We start from the raw sequence: 20,640 nt of genomic DNA, 5'->3' as shown, positions 1-20,640 counted from the left end.
CCATTGTACGCTTTTGTGGATCCATGTTTTGGTTAGTACGATAGTCTCGGTCATTTCTGAGACTTGGCTATATGTTTTGCTGCATAACCTACATTTTTGAGGGTCGATAGCGGTGAGGTTTTCATTGAGTTGGGGTATTCTCAAATGTGGAGATACCTTCAGTGATATAGGTAGCTGGAGCATCCCTTACGAGGCCTCGCCATAGGACATGTATAGAGTGGTATAGGTGCTTTTGACGCCGACTTGACGGTCTATGGACAGTTTGACAATTTATGTGCCTCGATTGGTCTCTATACAAAGTGCTTTTGAGAGGCATCGCCCTCTTTTATGCTTTGTAACTGACATACTTGGTCATTTTGTCTCATATTTTGGTTGACATAGTTCCAAATACAAAGGAGACTCTACCAAACTTTTCCCAAAAACTTTTGGTAGTTTTGTCACCATGTCTACTAGAAAAAGACCGTGACATTTATGAAATAAATAGTTTGATGACACTAATTTTCAGCTTCGAAAGAACCAAATGCATGATGTGCTTGTCCAAAAGAAGAAAAAGTTGCCTATTGCCTATGCGGTTAGAACTGAAGATATGCACATGACTCAGTTTCAGTGGGAGGAGCTTAATGAGGCTATGCAGGTCTACGATTAGACTACACCTTGGTGAGTCGGTGTACTTTTCAGTCTTAGAATGCGAGACTGCTCATGCTTTATGGTAGAAATTATGCGACACTTACGAAAAGGATACAACTAGCAATAAGGTTTTCATGATGCGAAAATTTTCAACCTTTGTATGAAGGAGTCAGCTAGCATTGCCATCCATATCAATGATTTTGATTCTCTGTTTGCCCAGATTCGTGCACAATGCACGACCAATGATGATGAGATGAAAGAAATCTTTTTGCTTTGTTCGTTGCCACCCTCTTGGGATATCTTTTGCACAGTTGTTAGTGACTTTGCTCCTAATGGTATGCTAAAATACGATAATGTTACTAGTGCACTTTTGTCAACGGAGATGCATCGGAAGACCATGCCTAGCTCGCATTTTGGCAAATCTCATTATGTGCAAAGGGATGCTAAGCAATGTAAGGGCCGTTCTTTGCAACATGAGTCCAAGAAAGAGGGTAGTAGAGGTGCATCAAAGGGTAGATCAAAGTCTCGTGGTCATAGCAATATTCAATGCCATTATTGTGATAAATTTGGTCACATAAAGAAGGATTTTTTATGCTTGGAAGTATGACAAAGAGAAGGGAAAAAGTAAAGGCAAAGATCATGATGATAAAGAGGAAAAACAAAAGAGTTCAGTTAAGATTGAAGAAGTGAACATATTTTAGGATGACAGTGATGCGCAAGGCATTAATATGTTGACTAAAGATAATGATGTCTTTTATGATGCACAAGAAACTCTACCTTTGTAGAGTTCTATGCCAGCTGAACTCCTTGTTAGTGGTGAAGTATCCCAAAAATGGATTCTTAATTCGGGTGCTTAGTTGCATGTCATATAGTTCATAGGCATTTGTTTACTACATATGAGGAAACCATTGGCTCTGTTATACTTGGTGACAATTACTCTTGTGAGATTGTTGGTGTAGGTGATATTGCCATGGTTATGGAAAATGGGGTGAAGTTTATCATCCATAATGTGTGTCATGTTCTAGCCTTGACACGCAATCTCATTTCGGTTTGACGTCTTGATGACTTGGGTTACAAAGTCACTTCTCATCAGCAGTCTTGGTGTGTTGCGAAGGGTCATCTTATTATAGCCCGTGGTTCTAAAGTTCGTTCACTTTATCCTCTTTATGTATTTGATAAAAACAGTGTTCTTTCAATAACCAAGTTGCAAACCGTTGCTTTGCGGCATAGCCGATTAGGACATATGTAAAATAAGGGAATGGAGTCACTCTCTCGTTTGGGCTACTTACCGTCTTTGTCATTTTTTGATTTTCCCTTTTGTGAGCACTGTCAATATGGAAAGCAAACAGGGACACATCATACACATTCTTTTGACAAAGAAAGAAAACCCTTAGAGCTTGTGCACAATTATTTATGTGGGTCTATGCCTTCTAAATCCCATGGTGGTGCGTCCTATTATGTTACATTCATTGACGATGCAACACGGCATGTTTGGGTTTACACCATGAAGTCTAAAGGTGAGACCTTTTCTTGCTTCAAGAAGTTCTTATCTAGTGTTGAAACTCGGTATGAACATAAGTTGAAAGATTTGCACTCAGACAATGGTGGGGAATATGTCTCCAAAGAGTTTACAAACTTCTGTTCAAGTAGGGGAATTAAGGTGAGTATACAGCTCCTTATACCCCTGCAAAAATGGTGTTACGGAACGAAGTAATAGGATCATCCAAGAGCAGATTATGTCTATGCTATCACAGGCTAATTTACAGCAAGCGTTTTGGGTTGAAGCATTATACACAACTGTGTACTTGATCAATAGATCACCACATGCTTCACTACAATTTTGTGTACCTTTCGAGTTATGGTCAGGACATAAATTGTCTTAATGAAAAACTCCACAAATTTGGCTGTGAAGCTTATACACATGTACTCAAGGAGTTGCGTAATAAGCTAGATCCTAAGTCCAGGAAATGCATCTTCATTGGCTATGGTGTAGATGGTCAATTTGGCTATCGTTTATGGGATCCGAAAAGTCGATCAGTGATCCGTAGTAGTGATGTTGTCTTTAATGAGACTAAGATGCATAGACAGCCAGTGAAAGAGGTTGAATTTCAAAAAGTGACGTTTTCAAATGTATCACCTCCTGTCCACACAGCTCTCGAGCCAATTATTTCACAAGCTAGTACGAGTTCTGATCAGCCACGGGGATCTCAAAGAGTCTCACGTCCGCCAGATGGTTTTGTTTCAGGTGTGGATTTTGTTTTGCTGACAGATAGTGGTGAGCCTTCTTGTTACAAAGAGGCTATGCTATCCAATGATAAGGTTCAATGGGAACATGCTATGAAGAGGGAGCTATCCAATATTGCAAAGAAAAAAACATGGGAACTTGTCCCACTGCCAAAAGGTAGGAAATTAGCATTGCCTTGTAAATGGGTTTACAAGAAGAAGATTGCCAATTACAAAGCTCGTTTAGTGGCCAAAGATTTCAAGCAAGAATATGGTGTCGATTACCAGGATATTTTTTCTCCAGTGGTCAAGATAACCACACTGAGAATGTTGCTTGCTTTGGTTTCCACTGAAGATATGGAGCTTGATCAAATGGATGTCATTACAATTTTCTTACATGGTGATCTCAAGGAAGAGATTTACATGCAGCAACCTGAAGGGTTTGTGCTAAAGGGCAAGGAACATTTGGTCTGTAAGCTTTTGAAAAGTCTCTATGACTTGAAGCAATCATCCAGACAATGGTATCAAAAGTTTGATGCATTTATGCATTCCCTAAGCTATAAGCGCAGTAATGAGCATCCATGTCTTTACGTGAAATGACAACCCAATGGTCAGCTTATTATGCTTATCCTTTACGTAGATGACATGCTTATTGCTGGTCCTTCCAAGAAGGACATTGCTTACTTGAAAACCAAGCTGAAAAGCCAATTTGACATGAAATATTTGGGTGAAGCCAATCACATTTTGGGTATGCGCATTACTCATGATCGTAAGAAGAGGTTGTTGTACCTTTCTCAAAAAGAGTGTGCACAAGGTTCTTGATCGTTTCAACATGTAGAAGGGGAAGGTTTTGAGTACTCCATTGTCTGCATATTTGAAACTTAGCAAGAACGATTGTCCCAAATCTACTGGAAAAAGCTATGATGGTTAAGGTTCCTTATGCTTCAGCTTGTGGTAGTCTCATGTATGCCATGGTGTCTACAAGACCTGACATTGCACATGCAGTGGGAGTTGTTAGCAGATTTATATCTAGCCCGATAAAAAGTATTGGGATGTTGTAAAGTCAATTCTCAGATACTTGAGTGGCACTGCAGATAGATAGTTATGCTATGGTCGTGGAGAGTCATCCATTCAGGGATTTGTAGACAGTCATGAATCAACAACAGGTTGGATTTATACATTTGTTGATTCTGCTATTTCTTGGAGATCCGTTCTTCAAGACTATACATCCATTTCTACCATAGAGGCAGAGTATGTTGCATTGAGTGAGGCATGCAAAGAAGATATTTGGATTGCTCGCCTAGTGAAAGATCTTGGATTGGAGCAGTGTACACCAGTTCTTCATTGTGACAGTCAGAGTGCTATTGCCTTGGCTCCAGTGTTTCAATCCAGAACGAAACACATTGATGTGAGTTACCACTTTAGTAGTGAATTCCTTGCAAACAAGAGCCTTGATTTAGTGAAGATTCCTACATCAAAGAACACAGTGGATGCACTCACTAAAAGTCTCTCCAGCCATCAATTTCAGCATTGTCGTCAGTTGATGGGCATTGGGTGAAGAGTGGTTCTCTTCCATTCTTGCCATCTCCCACATTGGCCATCAAGTGGGAGAATGTTAGGTTTAATGGCCATGTGGTCGACCACCCATCACTAACGGCTCTACTAACCATAAGTGTACAGCTATACACTTGTGTGAGTCACTAACAGTAAGTAGAGTGTGTATTGTGCCTAAGTGCATAAGATAGAGAAGAAAGAAAGGGGGCACACAGTGTGTGTCAGATCTCCCCCTCCAACTTGTGTGTGGCTATGGTGGTGTGTGTGTGCGTACTCCTCTTCCTCTTTCGTTGTGGTCCTGGCTCCTCTCCTTTAACACCTACTTTAGCCATTCTAAAAGATGCATGGAACGGCACCAATAGTGAAATATTTTGATGTGTCCGTGACGTTCATGCATCTACCTGGTTATCCTATTAAACATAAGGGATAAAAAATGTTATGACCAAGTAAGAAAAAGGCTCTATATGAGTAGTGGTGAAATTCAATGAGTTTGAGGCATTGTAAAAATCACAAGTAGTTACGATGATCATTGGTCACTGGAGAGAGAAAAGTGATTCATGTACCCAATAAGCAAGATATAGAGGACTTGAACGGTCCACAAGAGACGTCAGACAATATCGAAACTCTCAATCCATGGTGTAGGAAATTACTTGATGTGGCAAAGAGGGCTGAAATTTAGAGATGAAAAAGACCAATTGGTGAGGGATCAATGAGGAGAGTATGGATGAAGTGCTAGAAATACCTATTTTGATAACAGGGTGTTAAGAATTTTTTTTTAAAATGTGCATCCACATGAAATGAAGAGCTAGAAATACCTATTCTGATAACAAATTGTTAAGAATTTAGAAAAATATGTGCGTCTACATGCAATGGATGTGAAAGAGTAGGTGTAATAGGCACACGAATTTAGAAGATAAATCATCATATACATATAGTTATATATGGTGGTTTTATGTGTATGCATTACGCTTACATGACATCCAAGATAAAACATACAAAATCTACTAGCTTTGCAAAAGAAAAAAAGAAAGGAATGGAAAGAGCAGATCCTTTTGAGAAGGGGATGATATTATTTTCCAAGTTTGTTTTTTGCTTTCTAAAAGAAACCTTAGTGTTGTCTTTGGTTAGGGAGACTTTCATTGTTTTCTGTGCATGATGGAGAATTACTTTAAATTGTTTATTTCACTTTCATTTCATATCCTGACATGTCTTGACTTTTTTTGCATTCTATTGTTGTAGAATGTTAAAGTGAAACTTCACTTGCATAATTCTAGTAAATTCTATGGATACACACACACACATATATTAATGAGTTTTTTTAATTCACATTTCATTTCACAGCCTCACATGGCTTGACTTTTCTTACATTTTATAACTTAATTCTAGTTAATATTCAGGAAATTCTCTTTTATTTAGCGGCCGTTGACTGAGTTTTCTTCCCACAAAGAAGCAAACCGAAAATCCTAGCATAAATTTTAGGATTTTTGAACTATTTCCTTACATATTTCATCAGTTTTTCTTCCTTTTACCATGGTTTGCAACCAGGTAGTCTCCATTTTCAACCGGCTCAAGGCTAAGCTGAGGCAATCCTTTCTTGAACACTGATTCTACTTAAACTAGACTTAATGATTTTATCACGTTCTAATTATTTTAGAAAGCTATCGTGATTCTTTCACTTGTTAAGATCAATGTTTAGGTGCTAATGATGCCCTTACCTAGCACTTACATCCACATCTTATCATCGTGTAGTCGCCTTGGCAGCACTAGAGAGCTTGCTACCTCCTAGAGCTCCCTCATCAACCATTGTATCCGAAGGTTTCGTTTTGGTATGTAATAAGCTTGCTGCTAGAGCTCCCTCATCAACAATTGTATCCGAAAGTTTCGTTTTGGTATGTAATAAGGTTGCACAATTTTTAGATTTCTCTCTCCCTCCTGCGGAGACACCCCCCGCCCCAATGATCAAGCTTGGTCTGGGATCAAATGGTGGACATTTTAGATCGTTGCATCACCTTTTTGGTCCATGCATCCCACTTGAAACCTGAGGTGTTGATTATTTGTGAGGTTTTATAGCTAGCTCTTGAGATCTTTGAGGAAATTAATTTGTTGCCCTTAGTAAAAACAAGGTACCCATGCTGCATGAGATCTTTGAAGAGGTTATTTATTTGTCTTCTGAGTGCCCACTGACGAGTGTTTTACCGTACGAAAGCTGTTGAGCAATTTATAACCTCTCCTCTTTTCCTTTAGGGATAGACTAGTGGTAGTAGGGAGACCTCACATGCTTGCACCAAGTTGCCTTATTTACCCCTATATATATGGTTCCCTCCTTTGTAAAATATATCATTTTTTTCCTTACAAGACCCCCCTCTTGTACACTCACGTGCCAACATACCTTGGGCTCCGATTTTTGTAGTACACCCTGCACTGTGGCCCTATAAGGAAAGCTCCACCAATGTAAATAACAAGTGCCAATGTATATTGTATCTTTCCCCTTCATGTATTTATGTTGTACGTCTCTTGCCTAGGTGATTCTTTAAGAACCATGTGACAACCCTCCACAATGTCCACACAGAAGAGGGCGTCAAAGTGTAAAGCAAAATGTTATTTATCCTTGCGAGCAGTGTTCGGGAAAAATGTGTCCTAGCCTAATATCGTGCCATTTTCAATTTCAAAAATGCCCAGTTGAGGATAAGGGGAAAAGGAGAAATTCCGCCCCAAATTAGAGAAAAATAGTGTAAAAACCCCAAAAATAGACCTAATTTTCTAAAATTTCCTCTTGGGAAATTCAAGGGAACGAATTTTGTACGTTTGGAGAAATGATTTTTCCCGAACACTGCTTGCGAGCTTACCCCAATTGCCAGATTTGTACTTTCTTGTAACTTGTAAGGATAAATATAAATATAACATGCAAAAAGGGGCATGTAGCTTGTAAGCATTTCCTGTAACTTGTAAGGATTACTGAGACAGACCGCCTGAAGAGCCGTGACACGTACACCATTGTCCATACAAGCACATGTCAAATTTGACAAGAGCAGAGCCCCGGCTATAAATTAACGCCCGCCTATGCCGAGCTACTCTAAATTAAGAGATCACAGCACTCTAATTCTTGACGCCGCGGCCCTCCTCTTTCAAGTAACAGGCCTTAAGTTGGAAACTTATCAGGTACTGTTTTTTTGACTTCTTTTAAATTGTTCCTAATGAAACGTTAATCTTGTTCTTCACCTTCTTACTTGGCATGTCAGCTTGAAGCAGCTGGAATGGGGCAGCAAGACGTCGCTGGGCTGCAAGCCGCAAAGACGAAGCGGCTGTCGTCGTGGTCGATGTCAACACTGATCAATAAAATAATATTAGCGATAATAATAATATTGAATGCAGCTGTAGTACAGCTAGTGGAGGCGCAGTGCGATGACAAGACTGTGCCAAATGGTACAACTGATCCATTCAAGGATGGAACAGTGCTCTTGAAATCGGCAGTGCGACGTTGCGTACAGAGCTATGCCCTGCCCACGGAAGGTGGCAACCTACTTGAGGCCAACATCCCCAATGACTTCTACATTCAGAACGCACAGAAAGCGCTAGTGCAGGTGGACTACAAGGTCACAAATCACGACATGTCCAAATACTGGGTCATCCAACTTGACGTGGACACTGCCACACCCCTCGCGCACTATGGCTACACCGTCTACTCCAAACAAAGACCAGCAAAGTCCACCGCCCACATCTTCTTCCCGAAGAACGTAACCCCCCCGAATGTCCGCCCACCCCCAGCTAACCCCCCATACCCCTACATCAGAGTCTCTTTCACTTCTACCTCTCGCCAATACACCCTTACTGGCGTTAACAAATTCCTGAATGCAAGTCACCCATTTCTACAAACCCTCCGTTCTTCTGGGGCTTGACACGTCAGCAATTTGTGTAAGAGGTAGGATTTTAGTCCATTGATAGGATTTGACGCCCATCTGCCTTTCTTAAGGTATTTTGCCGGTCGTATGAAGACCAAAGTTTTTTTGAGTCTGTCATTGGAAGGGCTTGTTCAAAAATTATCCTTCTATAGAGAAGGGTGAAAAAATAGAATACATGTCAATGAAAGGGCTAATTAAAAAACATTTTATATATATTAATGCTCATTTACAATATCTATATGTATATTGGTTATATTCATTGACAGAATATAGTATCTTGCCTTGTAAATTATGCGAAATTTTCTCATTGGAAGGGCAAACTGAAAATAGACCCTTCTATAGGGAAGGGTGCATTTTTCTATAACCCATCTTTTGAAAGAATAGGTTGCCCTTCAAATCCTAACACTGGTTTTCACACTAACTTACTCTAAATTTAGTACGTTTTCTCACCTTCAAATTCCAAAATTTGTAGGTGGGATTACACTAAACCTACGTTTTGTCTTTTACCAGCACTTGTCACACACCATATTTATTCCTAGTACCCCACCCTAGTACTACTGTCAACTTGTCATGTTTCTTTTTTTGCTTATACTTGTAAGTTGTAACTGCTCTTTTGTTTGTTAGAAGGACTTCCATGATGCCACTTATACCTAATCTTGGAAGGAAATAAAATCTTTCTTTTGTAATTATCTCTCCATTGCACCATTTTTTTTTAATAAAGTTCTCGCTTTGTTTTCTCCCTAAATGATGCCACTACAAATGTCACCTTGATATTCAACTCTATGGCATGGAATGAAGTGTATCGTAGCACCTGTAGATAGACATATATTAGAGAAGAAAAGAACAAAAACAGAGATATATTGACATGCATTGCTTATAAGAGAGAAGCAACAAAACTTATGCAAAGCCAAGCTGGTAACTTTCAAAATCTATAACCTTTTCAAACCTAATGCCAACTAGTAGTATGTGACCCTATGTTGTTATGACAAAGAAAAAAGATGGCTTCAATATATACTTGCCAATTGGTCTCTCCCCTCCAACATGGAAACATGTTGGCTTATTCTCCGTGCATCCATGGTGTAATTCCATGTAAAATGAAAATTTGAATAGATTCTTTGATATGTATTAAGGACAACCGAATATCTAATATAATGTCTATGCAATGAGAATAGCCATACCATAATATCTAATATAATCTCTAATGCAATGAGAATAGCCATCTATCCACCAATGGCCATCACTCACATGTTGAGGAAACAAAAGGTTTCATTTGAAAACAATGTGGCCTCTTCTTTTGAAAATTTTAGTGTTGTTAAGGTCTGATGATGATGCATGATGGCAAGGGGAGGGGAGCCATTCCCCCCGTCCCCCGTCCCCCCTCTCTTCTCTCTCTCTCTCTCTCTCTCTCACTCAAGTTCTTCCTTTGTATATATTACATTGCTTGATCTCTATACATCTTTACATTGCATCCCTTACAATGCATCAATATACTTTTGAATTTGGCTTTGTAAAAGCTTAGGCAAAGTCAAAAAATTCCTCAAGAAGTTTGTTTTTCAAGAGACTCCAGGGCAAAGGAAAAGCATGAGAATGTATGTCAAAGACTGCTGAATCCTTGGCCTGCCATATAAAAGAGTCTTACCATGCACCGAGCAAACTTTACCAAGCGAATGGTAAAACCGAGCGAGATCCACCACAAAGATTGAACAGCCGAGAAAGGGCTCCACGATTGAGGAGGGGGGAGGGGCCGATCATCCGAGTAATTACTGTCTTAGAAAGTTAAAGTAAACCCTTAGTATACCTTAAAACATGGTGTGAAGTAATGAGATGCCCTTATGCACATGATATATTTTTTTGTGGGCCAAAATGTAAAGATTTGGTGTGATATATACCCTCATCCGTGGATAGCCTCTAGTCTATAATTACAATAGTACGTAAGACTTGTATTGATCTTTAAAAATCCAAAAAAATATGTTGAGCATAATCAATCATGTTGATCTCTATTATAAGTATGGCCCCCTATTGTTTTGAGCTCTCTTCCTTGTGAATGAAAGTGTGGGGAGAGTAGGGAAAGGAAGGTACCTAGATTTATAATATCCAATTTTCATTGCAAGATTGTAGAAGTCCTTTTAGTGCAACGATAACCCCTTCATTTTTTTAAGGATTACGCTATAATTATGCAAACAAACGCATGACCGTAATACTCTCCAACTCTGTCCAATAAGCATGCTTGCTTTTTGCCAAAAGTTCTTCATGCTTTATATCTCCTCTACGGGTGCGACTAGAGAATGGACTTTCTTCTATTATCCTTGCTTGCATCGGGTGCGACTCGGCCCTTAATAACATTCGCCCCATGAAAAAGAAGAAATCTATTTATAGTCCAATGGTTATTTTTAAATGATTTTTAGTATTATGTGGCTATCTCACAAAAGTCTTTTTCTCCTCTCTCTCTCTCTCTCTCTCTCTCTCTCTCTCTCTCACACACACACACACACACACACACACACACACACACACACACACACTCACACACACACAGCTCCAACATGACAATAGCGGTGAGGCTAGAAGCGTCGATGCCGTTAGTCACCTGCTTTGTAGTGAACAAGTAGGAGAATCCCCACGTCGAGGAGGAATTTCAACACAAAATCTCCAATAGTCCCATAGCTCTCTCTCTCTCTCTCTCTCTCTCGTCGGATAGATCTTTAAGGTCTCTTGGGGTAGTTAATTACGACATTAAAATACTCTTCTTCTTCTTCTTCTCTCTCTCACTCTCTCTCTCTCTCTCAAGCGGTAGATTACTTCTGGTAGTATATAATCCCAACATGAACAAGTGGTGCTCCACTTGCCTGTGGCCCTACTCGCTCTCTCTCTCTCTCTCTCTCTCTCTCCAACCATCCCTATGCCATTGGTCAATAGGTACCCACAAAGGAGGGAGGATAGCCTGGACAGGGGGTAGGGATCTCATAAGGTTTGCGATGATTTAAGCACCTCAAAAAACTTGAAAATATTCTGTAGCACCGCAGCTTGTTTTCATGAGTTTTTGGACTTGTGAGAGAGAGAGAGAGAGAGAGAGAGAGAGAGAGAGAGAGAGACAAGACAGGCGACACTGTGAGCTAAGTGAGAGCTGGTGTGAGATTTTGTATGGAATGTGTGGAGCAAATGGCTTCTCTGCTGGCCGCCCAAGCAGCCTGTGCCTCTCGCCCTCGTTCGGCGCCTCCTGCACTTTCCTTCTTTTCTAGGTTTGAACACATAATTCTCTGTGTGTGTGTGTGTGTGTGTGTGTGTGTGTCTGTTTGTGTGTCTCTCGCTCGTTTCACTATGATTACTCTACTGTCATTGTATTTCTCTCCCTGTCATCTGCAAGGTTCACGGTACATGCTGCATTACCTAGTACTAAGTAGGTAGTACCTGTAGGGTTCTCTCTCTCTCTCTCTCTCTCTCTCTCTCTCTCTCTCTCTCCCAATCGCCACTATGGTAGAGTGCAAATCTGTTGAAACCGTCATAACCCCCTTGAGCTTTCATGATGACTACCTCCTTCACACCGTCTCAGTCGCTAACTGTGTGAGGAGTACAACCCTATTCACCTACAATAAATGTATAGTCGCAATGTTGAAGCCTGTGTGGTCCTGCGACAGTCATAATCTTTTAAAACCCTTCTCCAAAATATTCATGTCATAGTAGCATTCTACTAAAGCCTTCGTGGCCCTTACGACTACTAGAAGTAGCTGCCATTCGATTCCCCCATTAATTACGCAGTTGTTTTCGTGATTAATAGCATTGTATGTATGAGTTGTGCTTGGGTATATACTTTGATGGCGGGCCGACACGGTTGGTAGGAAGGGGTCGTTCCTGCCTGTGGTGCTATGGGGACTGCAGTCTAATCACAGAACATTCATCCTTCACCTCCGATGGCTTTGACCTAGCCGTAGCAAAGTACTCTCTTACTGATTTTCTCTCCTGGCTGCAGTCACTCACTCTCCATCCCTAGCTACTTTGATCACCGCCAATGTGGCAGCAGCATTCCTTCTCGACTTTTTCCATTAGCATTGTCATTCACTGATCCGTGTTCGGAAAAAGTGTGCCTCGACTTATCCTTGAGCTGGTTGAAAGCCGGTTGAAGGACGTAGGGGGAGAAGAAGAAAACTCGCTTGAAAAAATTCAAGAAAATAGAGTTAAATTGCAAAATAATTCGGTTGTTTTTGAGGATTTCCTCTTAAAATCTACATTTAAGGGAATTTTGTATGCTTACAAAATTGATTTTTTACGAACACTAAATTTTAGCAACAAACAAATCTTGGAGTAGAGGGCGTTCAAAGTCTCTAGAGTCCTTTGTGACGTCGATTTTGATTCTCAAATAAATTTTATGCTTCATGTTTTCTCATGTAGGCATTCTTTCTCTTGCTACTCCTCAAGATCATGATGGGAAAGGAAGATCGCTCTAGAATTTGGATGCATTTAAAATCGGGGGAGGGGGCAAGCTCTGCAGATCACAAGACAAGTTGGCGGATTGTAGCCAGTACAAACCAAAGAGACCGACAAAGACAAAGGCTAAGTGGTATGGGCAACCACCAGTGCGCAAAGAGGTGGCGACAATGTGTGCATCGAATATAGAAACAAGAAGAATAAGCCCTAGTGCCTCTCTCTCTCTCTCTCTCTCTCTCTCTCTCTCTCTCTCTCAAGTTCTTCTCAAAATCTTGCTTAACCGGTTTATCCTTGGCTATTGCCATTTATCCAAGTCATCACTCGATGGCTTGATGTGCAACCAGGCATGTTACATATGGGTGTGCTTAGGATGAGTTGTCTCTAAGAGACTCTCATGTTTATTCAAGTCCAAAATGCTATTAGAGGTGGCAAGGGTACATAAGCTCCTTAAACTTTCATTGGATTAGTTTGCTTGATTTTTTATTTGCTCGAAAATATATAACATTCGCCCCATGAAAAAGAAGAAAGCTATTTATAGTCCTATGGTTATTTTTAAAGGATTTTTAGTATCATGTGGCTATCTCACAAAAGTATTTTTCTCCTCTCTCTCTCTCTCTCTCTCTCTCACACACACACACACACACACACACACACACACAAACACACACACACACACACACACACACCACACCACAGCTCCAGCATGACAATAGCGATGAGGTTAGAAGCGTCGGTTCCATTAGTCACCTGCTCTGCAGTGAACAAGCATGAGAATCCAGACGTTGAGGAGGAATTTCAACACAAAATCTCCATTAGTCCCATAGCTTTCTCTCTCTCTCTCTCTCTCTCTCTCTCTCTCTCTCTCTCTCTCTCGGACACTTGAGATGCAAACAACACGTTTGATGCAACTTGAAGAGGAAGTCAAGGAATGTAAACGCTCTCTTGTGGACTTGAATGCTTTGAAGGAGCGGATGAGCAAAGTAGAGCATGACCATGTATTGAAAGAGGAGAAATTTGATACTATGAGCCGGGATGTATGCGACATGAAAAATGTATACACAAATAAGTATTGGGCTGATATATGTGGTAGCAATGTGGTTTCTAATTCCTCACTCATGCAAGCTATGGTTCAAACAAAGAATGTTGAGAATGTGGATGTAGAGGAGTTGAAGGAACGGGAGCGACGTTCCAAGAACATTGTTATTCGTGGAATTCCCGAAGAGAAGTTAGAGACACCTCCTTCTCTTGCCATTGTTATTGAAGATTTCTTCAAAACCCACTTTGGCATGTCCGGAGTTATGGTCTATGGAGCACATAGAGTGGGGAAGCAAGGAGCTCCTCGCTTGGGAGAACGGCCAATTGTATGCACCATGCCGGATGAGACCAACACTACAAGAGGCTCTTCATATTAGCGACGCTCACACAGCGACGCTCAAAAAAAAAATTCCCGGCGTCGCTATGAGCGTCGCTATGAGCGTCGCTATGAGCGTCGCAAATTTCTTTGTAAATTTGCGACGCTCATAGCGACGCCGGCTGGGGTAAAAAAATAACCGAGCGCGCCCAAAAACTCAGATCTCAGATCTGAGTTTTTCGGCGCCCTCAAGCAAGGAGCAGGTAACGCTCTCCCTCACTCTCTCTCTCTCTCTCTCTCTCTCTCTCTCTCTTTCTTCTCCACACACACACACACACACACACACACACACACGAGGAGAGGAAGGAGAGCCAGGTATGCTCCTTCCCTCTCCTCATTCTCATGTTCCCTTCCCCTCTTTCTCTCTCTCTCTCTCTCTCTCTCACACACACACACACATACACACACACACATAGTGTTTTTGAGAGAGAGAGAGAGAGAGAGAGAGAGAGAGAGAGAGAGAGAGTACAAACAAAAACAAAAACGCACACACACATACATAAACAAAGAATGCACACACACATTGAGAGAGAAAAAGAAAGAGAGAGCATGCATAAACAAAAAAACGCACGCATTGAGAGAGGAAAAGAGAGAGAGAACATGCATAAACAAAAAAACGCACACATTGAGAGAGGAAAAGAGAGAGAAAACATGCATACGATCCAAAAAAACGTACACACATTGAGAGAGAAAGAGAGAGAAACTAATTTAACGTCGTAGGAAACTAATTAAAATTAAAAGACCTAGAGATCTAGCCGACGAGGAGTTGAACTGAAGACCTATTATTCAAGAGGGAAATGGCATAATCAATCTATCATACTTGGCATGGGTGATAGAAAGGTTATACCATTTATCTCTTTTTATTGGCACACACATCCACACAAGCGCACACACACAAGAAGAAGAGAGTTATAACGTCGTAGGAAACTATCTTAAAAGACGTTAAAGATTAGGTTATATGTAGACTTACATTAAATTAGATTTAGGTTTATTTTTAACTAGATTTACGTTTATTTAAGCTAGATTTAGATTTACGTTATATTAGATTAGATTTAGGTCTCCATAGACTACGATACCTGCATGAAGCGGGTGAAGAAAGCCCTCAATAGAATATAGGGTATTGCTGCCTTCACTCATGGTGGGCTCCGTGGATCCAAAAGTACTGGTGAAATGTCTTCAGAAGATAGGGAAGAAGGTGGATCTTCAGGGCGGCAAGAGTCACTACATCCCCGACACAATGACCATCTAGACAACCTCTAGTCATTAGACTTACGTTAGATTAGATTTAGCTTTATTTTTAGTTAGATTTACGTTTATTTAGATTTACGCTTATTTACGTTAGATCGAGTCCACGCAAGAATTACTTACGGTTTAGGGTTTAGAGTTAGACGAACAGTGAAAAGATCTACTGTGAAAAGATGTTAAGATGAAGTGAAGTGCTACAGCTAGAGAAGAGGCAAAGGGATTTTGTCCACTACATGCAGTATCATGTAGACGTGGGTGTGTAGATTTCTTGTACCCACAAATATAGGTATTGACCAATAAAGACGAGATTATAACCCGGTGGTTCTGATCTCCGTGCACCTCTAGACCGAGGTGTGCGGGGATTGGACATGACTAGAGAATGTGAGGTAGAGAGAGAGAGAGAGAGAGAGAGAGAGAGAGAGAGAGAGAGATAAGACGAAGAATGCCAATAGAATATTAAATTTGTTGTCCAGGTTATAAGTTTTTTATCCTCATTATGAGTAGCGACGAGGATGTGGGACCGTCCAACCGAAACACCTATCTCTCAACGAGGGTCTTATGTCCTTGTAATCAATGCAAGCATGCTGTGCGACGGACAAGACGTGTTTCTTTGCAGCACGTTCGCGAATTTGGCGAGTTCGATCCATCTATTATAGATCGAGTTGTTGCCAATTATAACTCGTCGGACTCTGACGCTGGCCAACAAGCAGCAATCTTGCAACCCAATAGACGTGTTCGCAGGCGCTTTGGTCAAGCAGCATATGTGAGGCCACAAGATGTAGCCTCTGACAGCTCGGGGGATGATCATGCAGAGCACATTCCCAACGAGGCAATGTTTGAGCCCGAGATTGATGAAATGATCGAGACGATCATGGATTCAGAAAGGCTTATCTATGATGATATGAAAAGTGAAGCCGATACGTCATTGTATAATGGAGCACGTATGTCTAGATTGAAAGCACTCCTGGTTCTTCTCAACATGCAGGCAAAGTTTGGATGGAGTGACACTAGCGTCACAACGCTTTTCAGGTGATCTATTACAGTTAGTTTACTTTAATAGAACTCTAAATGTATAATGATCTGATAGATTTTTACACGACTGTATCATATTTTTATGTTGTGTAGATTGTTGAAAGAGCACATACTACCAGCTGACAATGTGATGCCAAATTCCCGAGATGAAGCAAGAAAGATTTTGCAAAACTTGGGGATGGATTACAATTCTATCCACGCTTGTTCTAATGACTGCGTTCTTTTCAGAGGGGAATACACAGACATGGAGAAGTGTCCGAAATGTGATTCCGAAAGATATCGAGTAGATCTCCACGGGACAAAAATTCCACAAAAGGTTTTGCGACATTTTCCTTTGCTTCCTCGCATCAAGCATTTCTTCGAATGTAAGTCCATGGCCGCCCTAGCATCATGGCATGAGGAGAATAAATCTTCGGATGGTGTGCTACGAATTCCTGCAGATTGCGCAGCCTGGAAACATATAGATGGAACATGGTCGGATTTTTCCAGGGAAGCTCAAAATTTGCGCTTAGGCCTAGCTATGGATGGCGTAAATCCATTTGGTCAAAGATCAACATCTTACAGTGTATGGCCCGTTGTCATCGTCAACTACAACATTCCCTCGTGGTTGACTACGAAGAAGGGGCACCTATGGCTAAGCTTGATTGTGCCAGGGCGATATAAAGTGGGGAATATGGATGTGTATCTTCGTCCACTATTGGAAGAGCTACAACAATTGTGGATTGGCATAGAGGTGGTGGATATGAGCCGACACACAGGACGACGGAATGCTTTGATCAGAGGCATTCTAATGTGGACCATGCATGACTATCCCGGGCTAACAGAATGCTCAGGTGATCTATTGACACTCCTCACTCAGACACTGTAAATATTGTTTTTTCCCATAGTTGATCTATTATCATGTGTATACATGCAGGGCTTCAAACAAGCGGATATAGAGCATGTGTCACATGTGGACCTAGACTGAATGCACGTAGGGCACCCTCATTGAAGAAGCAAATCTACGAAGGTCATCAAACGTATCTTCCAGAGAATCATGTGTTACGCGACGGCTTTTTGGAAAGAGAGCCACCAAGGATGTCTGCACAAGCATGGTTAGAGCAGAAGGAGATGTGCGATGACGGATTGCCTCCAGGGATGAAGAGACTATCTCTATGGTACGAGTTACCATACTGGCCCCGACTCATGATCAATCACTTGCTCGATCCAATGCACATATTCAAGAATGTGGGTAATCTACTATGGGACCATTTGACCGGCAAGAAAGATACTTTGGGAGCCAGAGTTGACCCTAGAAATGTGGATCGTATGGAGCAATATTGGCCGCAAACAGCGTCTGATGGATCGATAAAACTCCCTAAAGCACCATGGATTTTCACAGGAGCCCAAGAACGCAAAGTAAAAGAGGCCATTCGATCTTTGCGGACCCCCACTGGCATAATGCACTCGCTCCGAACGTGTTTTACTAAAGAAGGAAAGCTTACCGGTTTGAAGTCACACGATTGGCATAAAATGTGTCAGGTACGTTCATAGTGGACTTTAATATCATTGCATAAAATGTGGACTTTAATATCATTGCTGCACATACTTTACAGTTTATTTTACCGGTTGCCATTGAGGGATGTTTGTCTCTCGACATCCGTAACACAATCTACAAACTTGCAAAGCTGGTGCAATGGATCTCACAAAAGGAGATCAACGTAGACTCCATACCATTCGCCAAACTAAATGCTGCGGAGCTTGTGTGCATGTTTGAGAAACATTTTCCTACTACAATGCTAACCATTCAGGTGCATCTTCTTGTTCACATAGTTGATGAGGTGGAAATAGCTGGCACAGTTCATTCCAGATGGATGTTCTTCTTAGAGCATTTCATGAAAACGCTTAAGGGATATGTGCGTCAAAAGGCACGTCCGGAGGGTAGCATGGCAGAAGGTTGGTTGGTATCAGAGTCCCTAGTGTACATTGGAGAGTGGCTAGACGGATTTGATAAATCCCGGGACACGCTATGGCGAACCATAGATGATGAGCGCATATCTGGGATTGTCATGTGCAATCTCGGTGTTGAGAAGAAGATGACGAAAGATCTAGAGGCTAAAATCAACCGATTTTGCATGCTTCACAATCCAGTGATGCAAAAGTGGATTTCACAATATGAGGATGCAAAGCAAGAGCGACAAAGGGCACGAATCGAGTGGAGACGGGGAAGACGACCACCGATGCACTATCCAGCGGTTCTGGAGAGCCTACCAACCTTCATGAGCTTAAGATGGTTGCACAACCAATTGAAAAGCGCACAACAATGCGGTGACGAAGTGACTAAAGAAGAGTGGGAGTACTCTCGGGGTTGCGCGACCAAGGTAAGTTTGCAATGTACGACTAGCAAGTGACTTTATTTATAAACGTTTGAACGGCCACTCATAATCTTTGTTCGTTGTAGTATAAGTCATACACAGCAGCATGGTGTAAAGGTCGACATTTTAGGGTGGAACGAATCGACAAAAAGCGTTTTACTCAAGATTGTGGAATCATGGCAAAATTTGAATAGTCTAGTCGACGACGTTCCTCTGATGCAGATCCTGTGGTGGCGGAACTCACTTACTTCGGCACGCTGCAAGAGATTTTGAGGATCGATTACAGAGGATTTTTTGTCGACTTGTTCGACGTGCAATGGTTCAAGATAATCATGGAGGGTCGCAACGCTACTGTGCGTAGAGGAGAGTCTGGTTTTCTTGAGGTGGATTCTACTAAGAAATGGACTGACCTAAGAGACACTTTCGTACTACCCGAGCATTGTGAACAAGTAAGTATGTAAATAGTTAACATCCCCCTTTTACAAGTTATGTGCTTGAAAGCTCTCATGTAAGTTATGTGGCTCTGGCAGGTAGTATTTCATCCTACAAAGTCTACATCAAACTGGTGGTACGTCATAGAGGTAGCCCCTCGTAGTGCAAGGACGTATGAAGGCTACCATGTGCCAATCACAACGACATCAATGGAGGAGATCAGAGAAGATGCTCAATCAGAAGCCGCTGCGGTGGTGCCAGACGAGCATCAAGATGCTACTACTCTATATGGGGTGCATGCAGAGGAGCTACAAAATGAAACAGAGGATATGTGTTTAAACGGAGAGCTCTATATAGATATAGGAAGTTATGCTGAGTTATGCGAGGATGAGAGAGAGATCTCTTAAAGCCACAAATATTGTATTTGAACAATTTTGCTCCGTGTTGTAAAAGCTCTGGCTCTCTAAGTACCTTCCATGGTGTATAACGCTCTTTTCTACTCGCGCTCACATCTTTTGATTGAAAATTCTGAGTTTTCGACTTGCCTCTTCTATCACTCGATTCATTGCGTCATTGTATTTATATGCGTCATTGCGTCATTGTATTTAATGGTCTTTGCGTCATTGTCTACTCTATTCATTCAATATTAAGTTTAAATATTCGTGTGTTTAATGCAGGTATGGATGATGAGGAGTTTCTTTCTTCTTTGTCACCGCAGCAGAGACAGTGGTACGTGGAGCGTCATCGCTCTGGCGCATCATCGCGCGTTCCTACACCATCCGCATCTCCCTCTGTTTCGGAGCATTCGGCGCACTCCGAAGCTTCGGCGTCGACGAGACGAGCTTCACACTCGTCTAGACACCGGCGCTCTAGTGGTGGCGGTGGCGGTTGTTGTGGGGATTCCGCCACCGATGCCTCCACACCGCCTCGTGTTCGACGAGGCTCTTTACCCTCCCCTTCTTTGCCCGCCCCCACACCAGCCACAGCATCGCCATCTACGCCAGGTTTTGCACGGCTGACTGTTCCTAGAAGCTACACACCTCTACCTACTCGTCCAGGAGCCACCCCACTCGACACTCCTCGCTTCGGGGCCCAGATGCCGGTGGAGACACCTGACGTCCGTACCCCCATCCACACGCCGCTAGAGACCCCTGCCGGGACACCCAGGTTCACGCGTCACCGGCCAGAGGGCTTGCCTTACTCCGTCGACATCAGCGGCGGCATCATCATGGATGATGACGGCAAGAAGGTGATCTCGCGCATGCGTGGTCTTTGCTCTCAGCTGTTTAGACACTATATACTAAACAAATGGAGTGAAGTACCAAGTGATTTAAAAAACAGAGTCATCAGCATACTTCATGATGAGTTTCCCGTTCCAACACGGGATCAGCGCTTCAATGAAGACCTGATGAAGATTCGAATGCACGAATACTGTAAACAC

The 20,640-nt window shown here is 41.8% G+C and overlaps 1 protein-coding gene across 1 annotated transcript; it reads left to right on the top strand.

Annotated features, from left to right (window-relative positions):
• The first annotated feature begins 7,464 nt into the window (after positions 1-7,464).
• LOC147457828 (uncharacterized) lies at positions 7,465-8,839 on the top strand. Its single transcript, XM_086513367.1, has 2 exons — positions 7,465-7,563; positions 7,644-8,839. Exons 1-2 carry the CDS (start codon positions 7,465-7,467, stop codon positions 8,298-8,300), a joined length of 756 nt encoding a protein of 251 aa, XP_086369493.1. The 3' UTR covers positions 8,301-8,839.
• The last annotated feature ends 11,801 nt before the right edge of the window (positions 8,840-20,640 follow it).

The sequence above is a fragment of the Adiantum capillus-veneris genome, chromosome 5, assembly GCF_014529385.1.
Source record: "Adiantum capillus-veneris isolate H3 chromosome 5, ASM1452938v2, whole genome shotgun sequence".
Taxonomy (NCBI): Eukaryota; Viridiplantae; Streptophyta; class Polypodiopsida; order Polypodiales; family Pteridaceae; genus Adiantum; species Adiantum capillus-veneris.
The sequence above is the reverse complement of the archived record's forward strand: the minus strand, read 5'-3'. Positions and strand labels throughout refer to the sequence as shown.

Coding starts and splice junctions, on each gene's coding strand:
- LOC147457828 (XM_086513367.1), top strand. CDS start 7,465: ATGCCGAGCTACTCTAAATTAAGAGATCACAGCACTCTAATTCTTGAC. Junction 7,564..7,643: donor TTAAGTTGGAAACTTATCAG/GTACTGTTTTTT, acceptor TTGGCATGTCAG/CTTGAAGCAGCTGGAATGGG.